The sequence below is a fragment of the Notamacropus eugenii genome, chromosome 5, assembly GCF_028372415.1.
Source record: "Notamacropus eugenii isolate mMacEug1 chromosome 5, mMacEug1.pri_v2, whole genome shotgun sequence".
Taxonomy (NCBI): Eukaryota; Metazoa; Chordata; class Mammalia; order Diprotodontia; family Macropodidae; genus Notamacropus; species Notamacropus eugenii.
This window is the reverse complement of record NC_092876.1, coordinates 319,723,041-319,735,106: the sequence shown is the minus strand read 5'-3', so window position 1 is coordinate 319,735,106 and position 12,066 is coordinate 319,723,041. Positions and strand designations below refer to the sequence as shown.

Sequence of the window (12,066 nt, the reverse complement as noted above, 5' to 3'; positions counted from 1 at the left end):
CTGGGTGACCTCAACAACTCCCTTAAACTCTCAGAGTCTCAAATTCTTCACTTGCAAAATAGGGATGATAATACGCTTGTACCACCTACTCATTGTACCGGCTGTAGTGAAGAAATTGTTTTGTAAACTTCAAAATTCTACATAAATGTATGCTGTTATTGTATTATCTCAGTTACACCTTCCAAAATCCAGTGATTCAGCAAACATAATGCTCAAATCTGTCTAGATAACGGAGCTTTAATTTTACAAGAGAGGTTTGCCTTACTACATAGTAATAGGGATTAAAAATAGACACACGATGAACCAACAAGCAGACCAGAATTCACCCACCCAAATGAATTTTGCCTCCTTCAGAGCGGTTGCTTTAGAAGGTATTTACTCACTCCAGAGAGGCTGCTGTTTTTCAGGACATTTTAGGAAGTCTTCCTAAGATCACAGATCTAGGACTGAAAGAAACATTAGAGAACATCTAAATTCCTTAATTTTACAGTTGAGGAAACTGAACCCTAGAGAAGTGAGATGACTTACTTGCTCAAGGATACACAGGTGGAAGGTACATAGGGGAGATAGGTTTCTATGATTATGAATTTGGTGTTCTTTGCAATGGATCATACTTTTTAAAAATGCTTCATCCAGGCTTCATCACCTACTTTCTTTACCTCAACTTGGTTCTGATTGAATTTTGACTGTTTCCAAAATTCAAATCCTTCTTCAAAGAATGAAAATTTGCCTCCCCTGAAAAAAAGTCAGCTTCTTGAAGCAGGGACTGTGTGATTCATGATCTTCATAACTGAGCCCCTGGCACAGAAACTTTATTTTCTTGGTGTAGACCTAGGACTTTATCAGTGCAGGCAATTGTCAGCCTCCATGGATACAGATCAGCAACTCTTTGTAATTTATAGTGTTAGAAGCTTTGCTGGGACACTGAGATAAAGTGATTTTCTTGTGATTGCACAGCTAATGTGTGTCAGAGATAGGACTTATATGGGTTGTCTTGACTCCCAGGTGGGCTCTATTACTATGTTGCCTCTTGCCATAACTACTTATTGGTATTCTTTTAATGAAATGAATTGGGATTGCGCTTCAGGTTCTGAAGGCAATTCTGAAGGAGTTCACTTAAAGGATTATAGTCATGAAAGGCATCTCTATGACTGTCGTTGTTCAGTTATGTCTGACTCTTCCTGACCCCATTTGGGGTTTCCTTGGCAAAGATACTGGAGTGGTTTGCTAATTCCTTCTCTAGCTCATTTGACAGATGAGGAAACTGAGGCAAACAGAATTAAATGACTTACCCCAGCGTTATATAGCTAGTAAGTGTCTGAAGCTGGATTTGAACTCAGACTTCCTGACTTCAGGGCCTGCATTCTATCCACTGTGTCCCTTAACCGTTTTATGATTATAAATGGCCAAAGAGCTATATATTTGCATTGGCTGAGAGAGTTTTTTACATTGCTTGGAGTCACAGGCCCAGGACAAAACAAAAATCGTCATCTCCATAGGTTTGGAATTGTCTTTGATTTTTAATTAGCCAGCCAATCCCTGGTTTCCATTGTCACAAGTCACTAGAAATAATTTCAATCATGTATAACTCCTAAAGATTTGTTCTAAATAAGGTCTACCTTTCCCTCCTGGGGACAACGCTGTCTCAGACCCACAAATGGCATGTAATTCAGAGAAGATTCTGAGCCACAGCTAAGTGACATGCCAGCCAGCTCTGTCTGTTACTAGCTCTGTGACCATGAGAAAGTCTTTGAAACTCTTTGGGTTAGTTCCCCATCTGTAAGATGAGGTGGTTGGACAAGACAGCATCAGAGGCCCATTACAGCTCTAGATTTATGATTCCACGGCATGGAAAATTCTTTCAAGTTGTGAACTAAGGATTTGTATTTCTAGCACTTATAGGAATGGGTGGGTGCCTTGGTTCCCAGGGCACTGATATTATTTGCTTTCTTCCTCATCAGCATTTTGTCTGTGCCAAATGTGAGAAGCCATTTCTGGGTCACCGTCACTATGAGAAGAAGGGCCTGGCGTACTGTGAGACACATTACAACCAGGTAAACTTCACTTACCTTGGGAAGACTACATCACTAGGAGATCAACAGGGCTTTTGGGATGGTCATCTCTTGGGTTGAACCTGTGAAATCAGCTAGGACTCCAAGGGAAAGCCTGGGGCACTCTGGGTCGTTGAAATCCGTTCAGTTGTTAAATAAAGGTTAACATAACCCCTGTTCTGTACCTGGCTATTTGCCAATTATTTTGAAGGACTTATGAGGCAAAGCCTTGGTCCCAACCTTTGAGGAGTTTATAATAGTATCTAGTTGGGGAAAGAAGACTTAAAAAAATGAAAACATTAGAAAACAAGAGAAAGAAATATGTGCTAAGCTGTAGGTTCTAAGTGCCACAGGAATATTTTGAGGATGGTGTGGAGTGGGCTCAAGGAAAGCTTTCTGAAGGAAGTGGGACTTGAGTTGCACCTTGAAGAATTCGGGCATATAGACAAGAAGAAGGAACGTCACTCCAATTATTTGGAAACGTTTGAGCAAAGATATGATGGTTAGAATGGGTATAGTGTATTTAGAGTACTGTCAGGGGACTAGGTAGGCTGGGACAGAGGGTTCTTGTTAGAGAGTTAATTACCCAGAGACTGATTGAACACCAGACTAGGGAATTTTAGCTCCATCTTATGGGTAATGGGGAGCCTTTGAAGATTTTGGAGCAAAGGACTGACATGACAAAAGTCGTTTTTAAGGATGGTTCTTTTGACAGCTGTGGGCTGGGTAGATTGGGAAGAAGGTAACCCAGAGGTAGGTGCAGGATGCAGTGATGAGGACATAGATTAATATGACCTCAGTCCCAGAGCTGGAGCTCCAGATTTTACACAGATTAGAATCAGTTTTGGTGGCTTCTCACACAAATCTCTTTTTGCCCGATAGCCCCACCCTAACATCCTCCAGAGAACAGCAGAATTTGGCTTTGTCTAGGTTTTTGCCTCAAAAGGAAAAAAAGATCTCAGTTCCCCTGCAGACATAGGCTGATAATGTATCAAACATAGGGCAGGATTTATTTCACCAAAGAGAAAATATAGAAGACTCACACCCACGTGCATGAAGTAAGAACTTCTGCCCCTCCCCATCCAGTGACCTGTCCCATCTCTGGCAGGAACCTACATAATTCTTTGGAGTTGAACCCTCTTTTCTACCCCTACAAATCAGTGCTGCTAAAGAGTCAAATAACCTGCCTTTCCCGCATGACTTTCCAGGTTTAGGAGACTCTCTTGAGTCCCCCCACCATGATCCCCACCAGGGTAAAGCACTTGGGGTCACAGAGAGTTAATCCTTTTCCCCTGGACCTGCACAGTCTATATAACTCACTTCACTAATGAAGAGCCCAAGAATACAAAGTCCTGTTCCAATATTTCATTGTGGCATGAGGGAGTGCCCCAGGAGAGTACAAAATCTGGTAAGGTTTTACGACACCAGAAAGGCTTCAAGTACAGATTTACAACAGGTAACGTCTACACTCTGAGGATCAGTCTGGTTAAGCATGGAGAGAATCAGCCCCAGGAGGCTGGTTACTTGTGTAACTAGATATGATTATTTTCTTGATTATCATTACTATTGTTAGTATTAATCATTATTGTGACACTTGTTGCCTTTGAGAGAAAATATAAACTTCCTGTTGGACATTCAAAGCCTATCACAACGCAGTCCCCACCTTTCTTTCCAGACTGGTTCCACATTCCTCCCCCTTATGTACTGTATAGTGCAGCCATATTGGCCTACCTTGAGTCTCCTTCCTTGATGCCTTTCATGGGACCGTGGCGCTACAGCTACAAGGGACCATCCGAAGCCATCAAGTCCAGCTCCCTCCTTTTACCGACACAGAAACTGAGGCTCAGAGAAGTGTGAGGTTGAACAGGTGCTAAACATCGGAGACAGGATTTTGTACCTTCTGCTTCTCATGGTTCCAAGCTTTCTTCTCCGTTCCCAGTGCTTTCACCATAATCCAGGTCCTTATCCCATTCTATGATAACCTAAACAGCCCCATTTCCTCACTCCCACCCCTTTCAATCCATCCTGCAGATCAGCCTCTGATAACTCTTCTCCAAACTCTGCTGCGTTATGGTTCCTTTCTGTCTGCTGTGTCTATACCAGGAGCCTGGTTTTCTGGATCCACAACTAGCTGTCCTCCCCAGCTTCATTAAACATCATACTTGCTACTCCTTCATGGGATTCCTTCACTTTACCTTATGAAATAAGACAGTGTAGGTGAATATGATAATGGCAGAGGAGTAATTCCTCTGCTGTCCTTTGCCCAGGGCGATTTCATGGCGACCTTCTGAAGGCATTATCCCTGCTTCTTTTATTATCTAATATAATAGACTGACTCTGATGGTGGGAATTTCAGACAAGATGGTGCGGAAGGATGGGGGATTAGGCTAGAATAGGATAGGACAGGATGTTAGAACTAAAAGGTCCCAAAGAGTTCATCTCATCCAGCTTCCTCATTTTATAGATAAGGAAACTGAGGATCAGTAAGGTTAACTAATTTGCCTAAGATCACACATCCTTTCAGTGGCTGAACTAGAATGAGACAACCAGTTTGACATTTCTGGGAGTATCCTAGCTCAGAGTTTAGTGTTCAGCCAATCAACCTGATACATGTATCAGGCAGGTACTTTCTATGTGCCAGGCACCTTGCTAAGCATTCAGGTGACAAAATGCATAATTCTAATTGGGGAGAAAAACATACAAATCATTATGATATCTGACAGGCCACCAAAGGAGAAAGTTTTGAGGTTGGAGCCAAGTATCCCTCACTCAATATCACCAGGCTTGATATAGTGTTTGGAACATAGTGGGTATGTTCGTCCTTCATTGCCAAAGAAGACCATGCTGTCAGAGAAATGATGACATGACTTGCACTTGACTTTGTTTTGAGTGAGGGAGGGCAGTGCAGGTCACCAGCCTTACTTCTCCTCCAGAGCCATCTGAATCCAGTGACCAGATATTCATCAGAATGACTGGAGATGATCCAGGATGAGGCAATTGGGGTTAAGTGACTTGTCCAAAGTTACACAGCTAGTGAGTGTCAAGTGTCTGAGGTGAGATTTGAACTCAGGTCCTCCTGACTTCTGCACTGGTGCTCTATTCACTACACTAACTAGTTGCCCCTTGGAACATAGTAGGCACTTAATAAATGCTTGTTGTCTGTTTGACTGACTGTGCAGGCCACAGACCTACCTTTCTTAAGCCAAGGACCAGCCTTACTGGAGCTCAGGTCCCAGAGTCAGAAGGAGGCCCATGTGCCCAGTGCTCAGAAAATGAAGAATAAACAGAAGGACAAATGCCTTCCAAAAATCTGTCAAATGGGGATATGATGGACTCCAAGGCCTGGTGTGTGTGACTAGAAAGGAACATGAGAGAGAGTATTCAGAGGATTAGAATGGGTGTGTGAGGAGGTTTCTACAGGGCTTCTGTGAAATGTCTATTTCATGCTCCGTGCAGCTGGTGGTTTGGGAGAAGACGAATGCCTTCATCTGCCCCATATAACCCCCCATTGTGTCTGCTCTGCCCCACAGCTCTTCGGGGACGTCTGCTACAACTGCAGCCACGTGATCGAGGGAGATGGTAAGGCCCCTTCTGTCCTCCCAGGTGTCCTTTCCCTCTGGACTGCCCCAGCTCTCTCTGCACATCTGGCCTTGTTGGATCCACAGTGGGGATCTGGGCCCTTGTTGTTTGACCTCGATATAATTTCCCTCTGTCTGTGTTCTTTTCGCAGTGGTGTCAGCTCTCAATAAGGCCTGGTGTGTGAACTGCTTCTCCTGCTCCACCTGCAACATTAAACTCACACTGAAGTAAGTCCCTCCTGATCCTCCAGTTCCTCAGCTCCTCTTTCAAGGGATAGGGCTAGGAACGAGGCCTCTGTTTTCATCAGTATAAAGAAACATCATCTACCAATGCAAATTGGCCCCTGCTCTTCAGTTTAGAACCTTAGAGAGTTCCCTGGAGCAGAGAGGTCAAATTCAGAGTGACTCCTGAGTGTGGCCTGAACCAGATTAAAATGTAATTGGGAAATAGCTAGTGAAACAAATAAACATACAGTGCAATATAGATAATGTTAATTTGTGGTTTTCTGAGTTTGACATCTCTGCCCTAGAGAGCTGAGAAGTTAAGTGACTTACCCAGGGTCACACAGTCAGTTTATATCAGTTCAGCTCAGGCATGAATAAATATATGTAAGCAATGGCTCCTTCTTTTAGCACCTCCCTTTCTCCTGTCTCTTAAGCTTTCCACAAATCCCTTGGTTGGCCTTATTCCCAAAGGACTCCGGAGGTTTGGGACAAGGCCATTGAGGACCCCCCATCAGGGGCCAGGGGGTCACATTTTACTTTCTGCTGACTCCAGTAGGAGCTACTGGATGAATGCTAGATAAAACAACAACCAGCATTCCTATAGTGCTTTAAGATTTGCAAAGAGCTTTTAAATATGCTTCTTAATAACGAGAGTGATCCTGCCAGGTAGGTACCATTATTATCCCCATTTAACAGATGAGGACACTGAGGCAGAGAGAAGTTAAATGACCTGCTTAGGGTCACATGGCTATTAAGTGTATGAGGCAGGATCCAAACCCAGGTCTTCCTAGCTCTAAGTTCAGTATTCTCTCTGTTACACTAACCAGCCATTCAAAGGCATTCTGGCCTAGGAGCAACCTTATAGAATAGCAAGGAATGTAGGAACAGGTAGGAGATGGCAGGTATCACTTTAGATAAGAGCAGAGGGTATTAGAGAAGCCTTGAAGGTGAAAGACTATATTAACTGAATTCAGAGGGAAAGATTTTCTGATTTAAAATGCAGAGTGTCTCATGGCACTGATCTAGGAGCTCTGTCCCTAATGGTTAAAACTTTCCCTCTCCCAAAGGAACAAATTTGTGGAGTTTGACATGAAGCCTGTCTGCAAGAAATGCTATGAAAAATTTCCTCTCGAGCTGAAGAAAAGACTGAAGAAACTGTCTGAATTGGCCTCCAGGAAAGCTCACCCCAAGGCTGTGGACTCAAATTCTTTCTGAAAAGCCTCTGCTGGGATTGTGTCCTCACCACCGCCATGCCGACCTCTTCTGTCCTGTCTGCTCTTCCTTTCATCTTCCTTTTCTCCTCTTTCTACTTCTCTTGCTTCCTGCTTTTCTCCGCCTTCCCCCCACATTTGTAATCCTCTTCCTGACCTCTCTTGCATAGACTGATGGGGGTTCTGAAATCCTAAGAGCACTCACTACGGCAGGACCTGTTGAAGGTTGAGGAAATAGAGGAAGAGAGAGGATCTGCACCCCATTCTTATAGTCCACAGCTGGTTTGCTGCTCTCTCCACCACCACAAGTCTCTGACATTCCCCAACTCTAGTTTCTGTGACCCTTGGAGAGTTTTCCAGCAATATTCACTTTGAGATTAAACCACCCAGTAAGTGGGAATACAGCTGAATCCCCCCTGTTGTCTGGAAGTGCACCAGACACAACTGAAGCCCTCATTTATGGACCTAACCAAGAATCCTTTGGATGTCATGACTTTTTCCTTCATTCTTTGGGACATCTTACAGCTCAGTGGGCAATGGTCTTCCCATTCCCTTTCTACAAGTTCTCTCTCCCTGGTAACTCATATTTCATTACCATCTGCCTGAGAAATTCCCTTCTTCTTTTAGGATAGGGATTCTTGACCTGAAGACTCACCCCCAGTGGGTCCATGGTTAGATTTCAGGAGGTTGGTGGACTTGAATGGGGGAAAATACACACACACACACACACTCACACACACACACACACATATAAATATATACATATATATTTCCCCTCATATAATTTATTTCTTTTGTAATTATATACATTTTATGCATTTAAAAACCTAATTCTGCAAAGGGGTCCATAAACTTCACCAGACTCCCCAAAGGGTCCATGACATCAAAAATATTAAGATCCCTTGCTTTAGTACCCCATCAGATTCTGTTAAGATGCCTTAATCCATTGATGAAGTGACTTTCTCACTCCCTGAGCCTTGGCCACCTTGCAGCTGGTATGGCCCTGTTAGATTCAATTTGATTAAACAAGTATTCATTGAGCATTCACAGTCCTATGCTAGCGGCTGTGGAGGAGCCAAGAGAAGGCAAAATAACTGTCTCCCATTTATAGAGTGCTCTCCATTTTACATAGCGCTTTTCTTGCAACACCCTTGTGAGAAGACGTATTCTTTTCTGTTAAAGAGATCATGGTCCAGTTGGGGAGACAAAATTCAAACACCTAACACATTTCAAAAATTGTACCTCCTAACACCAGATAATGAAATGAAGGTTTGCGGGCTGCAAATCATAAGTGCTCTAGACAGACAGCAGAGACAGAAGACCAGCATGGACTGGGGTACTGAGGAATGAGGAAGCAGGACCTGGCTGGGTATGGAAGGATGGACAAACTTTGGATAGGTGAAGAAACAGAGAGTGGATGTTGAAAATGAAAGGAACAGAAATGAACACAGCCTTCAAGTAGGCCATGGTGAAAGGCTAGATCATGCAAAGTCTGTGTGCCTAGTCATAGAACCCTTGGGTCAGAGAAGTCAGTCTAGGCCCAAAGGATGGCCTTCTTCTAGAAGACCATACTTAAGAGGGGAAGTTATCCTCAAGTTATTCCTTAGAGGCCCACCTGCCTATTGATTTTCTTCAGGATCTTAGGGAGAGGCTAGATATTTTATCCTCCCCTGGAATTTCTGTGGCATTAGCCAGACTCTGTGGTGTGGTGTGGAACTAGTGAGTTTGGCAGGAGTGGGGCATGGGGGAAGAGCAAAGAGAAAAGAAGGAAACATCTGTAAGATTGACAGAAACCTGCAATTCATCTATTGCCAGGTATTTGTTGAGCACCGTTTTGTCTCTCTTTATCCTCAAAGACTGCTTGCTTGAGGAGGGTGGGTGGGTGAAATTAATGAACAGCCCATGGGTAGACTCATCTGGTCCCAAATATAATACCCTGTATTGGGGACAGGGTCCCACCCCTTTTCTTTCCCATGTTGCTCTGCACCAGAACACCATAAAGTATCACTACAGAAAGAAAGAGCTGACAGGGACCTTAGAGGTCATCATGTCCAATCTCTTTGTTTGATAGATTAGAAAAATGAGACATAGAGAGAGGAAGGAATTAGTTGAAGGTTACGAGGCTAGGAAGTGATGGACTTAGGATATGAACCTAGGTCTTCTTACTCCCAACCCTGCACAGTGCTGACTCATGTAATGAAACCTGCTATTTGACTCCTCTACTTTTCATATTTTGAGATCCCTATTTATTATTTGCATAAGGATATCACATAAGATATAAAGTATTCACATGCACTAATTCGCAAAGCCTGGACTAGCAATTTCTACACATCTCAGTATTTATAGAGAGAAAACATGAAATGGTTTTCTTTTCTTTTATCCTTCCCTCCAACCATGTCAGGACAGCTTTCAGTTGGATTAGATTCAGGATAATTTCCTTATAATGGATGGCCTTCTCTGGCCAGAGAGAAGATTCACAGTCTTCTAGAATGTTAGGTTTAAAGAAGCCTTATGCATCATCTTATCTATTCTCATTCTACAAATGAGGAAACTGAGACATGGAGAGGGTTAAGACACTCATCCAAGATCACATGTCTAGTTAGTACCAGAAGAAGGTCCAAAACCCAGGGCTCCTGATTCCTAGTCCAAGTTGTTTTCCATTATACCGTATTGATACATGTCTGGACTGGAGCAAGAGTTATTGTTTCACACTGAGGAAAGCAAGGGCTCAACCTTATAGATGCTTTTGTATTGAGGCCAACCTTGAATGAGTGCATGGCCACAATGAAGGGAGAAAGAATATTCCCATTGAGTCCTGGGTGATGGACACCTTTGTAAATGTTGGTTTGAGGTTACTGGACACTGTAATCCTGTATGTACTAGTGTTACCCATCACTATAACACATGAGATTTATTGTAATTCCTTCTCATTGCTTTGCACAATAAAGATTTATAAGAATGAAGGTGGTTGTGAACTCATGAAATAAAATGACTTGGAGCTCCAGCAAAATAATCCCCATCTCCGACAAGCACAGTGAGTGAAGTAGCTTCTAAGGGCTTGTGCTAAAGAGTGCAATTGTGGTGATACCTGACTGGTCCTTCTATAGCAATGACTCCCCCTACAAGAAGTACTAGTCACTGATTCTCCCTACTTATGTGAAAGAAAGAGAGAACACCTGGGAGGTAAATGTGCTACAGGAGAGGAATACTGAATGTTTTCCATTCAAACAGTATGGAAAATAGCTCAGAACTAGTGAGAGGAGAAAAGAGCCTGCACAGGGAAAGGGGACTGGAAATTCATTTGGGGTCAGTCCTCTCCCCAAAGAGGTTACTCTGGGCAGTCAACCAGGCTGGGGTCAGATACCCTCAACACAAGAAGGCTGAAAATGTCCAATATTGTGGGGTTTATACAGCAGTGGAAGGGGGAGGTACCAAAGAAAGAGGAGGAAAATGAGAGAAATAAATAAAGAGAGAATAAATAAAAGGCTTGAAAGACTAAAAGTTCAAGAGAGAAAGTTCAGGCAAAATCATGGCTTGCAAAGCAGAGAAAACAAAAGAGAGGATCATAAAGAAAAAAGGAAGAATGAGCAAAAATACCATGAACATGTATTAGACTTTGAAGGAAAGTGAACCCAAACTTCTTAATCAAAAAGGCAATTCTATAGAAATCTATAGATCTATTCTATAGATCATATAACAATCCAAAGAAACTTCAGAATGGTTCAAAAAAGAAATAAAAATTGTAGATGAAGCAATTATGAATAAATTAGGTCAGAAAACAGATTTTTCAACACAACTTAAAAATAGAAAGTTACCAAACTTAGATGTGACAATGGATAATAATTTCTCCAAAGTTTTGAGGGAGGGAGGAGAGAGGGAGGGGGAGAGAGAGAGAGACAGACAGACAGACAGACAGACAGACAGACAGAGAGACAGAGAAGAGAGAGAGAATAACAGATGTGGAACACAAAAATGCAGAAGTGGAAGAAATTGTCAGAAGAGAAGTAAAAAAGCAACAACTTGAAAAGTACACATAAATATTACATAAGCCGAAACAACTTACCTGGAAGACAATGTGGTGCAGAGGCAACTTAAGGATTGTAGTTCTTCCAAAAGAACAAGACAGATTAAAAACTTGAATGTCATACTGCAGGGAGTAATAAAAACAAATAGCTACTGCCCAGAACTTTTGCATATAGACAATGAAGCACTGACAATGAATCTATAGATTGCTGTCAGAGGAAAACCCCATGCTTGAAACTCTGAGACAGGTAGTGGCAAAATTTAACATTTTCAAAAGCGAACAACATAGTTTGCTAGCAGTCAAGAGAAAGACTTACAAATATGAAGGATTGTCAGTTGGAGTAATCCAGCATTATGTTTCAGGGGCAAGAAATCAAAGAAGAAACTGGGATAGTATTTTAAAACAACAACAAAGGAGCTCAAGTGGGAAATCAAAATAACATCTCCTAATTAAAAAAAAAAAGGATGTACTTCCAATGCTAGAGGCATTTGAGGCATTTTTGCAGAAATACCATAGAAGTGATGAGAATATTTGATTTACAAAAATCCTGCAAATAAACACAGATAAATAATGAGTTGTTGTTTATTAGTGTCTGACTCTTTTTGACCCTATTTGGATTTTTCTTGGCAGAGATACTGGAATGGTTTTCCATTTCCTTCTCCAGCTCATTTTACACATGAGGAAACTGAGGCAAACAGTTAAGTGTCTTGCCCAGGGTCACACAGCTTAGAAATGTCTGAGGCCAGATTTGAACTTAGACAGATAAAGTCTTCCTGACTCTGGGCCTGGTGCTCTGTCCACCATGTCACCTAGCTGCCCCCAAAATGGTAAGAATCGCTAACATTTACATAGGGTTTTAAGGTTTGTGACACACTTTACCTATGTAATCTCACTTGATCTTCAGAACACCTGTGAGGTAGGTGCTATTATTATTCCCATTTTACAGCTAGGGCTGGAAGAGGGTGAGTTGCCCACTG

The 12,066-nt window shown here is 42.4% G+C and overlaps 1 protein-coding gene across 4 annotated transcripts in view; it reads left to right on the top strand.

Annotated features, from left to right (window-relative positions):
- Positions 1-10,028, top strand: part of LIMS2 (LIM zinc finger domain containing 2) — a 90,477-nt gene extending 80,449 nt beyond the window's left edge. For all 4 annotated transcript variants that reach the window (XM_072613460.1, XM_072613459.1, XM_072613458.1 and 1 more), the window contains exons 7-10: positions 1,962-2,054; positions 5,582-5,630; positions 5,782-5,857; positions 6,922-10,028. In XM_072613460.1, coding sequence (XP_072469561.1) covers positions 1,962-2,054; positions 5,582-5,630; positions 5,782-5,857; positions 6,922-7,069 — 366 coding nt within the window. In that variant the 3' untranslated portion in view covers positions 7,070-10,028. The remainder of the gene's footprint in view (positions 1-1,961; positions 2,055-5,581; positions 5,631-5,781; positions 5,858-6,921) is intronic.
- Positions 10,029-12,066: the final 2,038 nt, after the last annotated feature.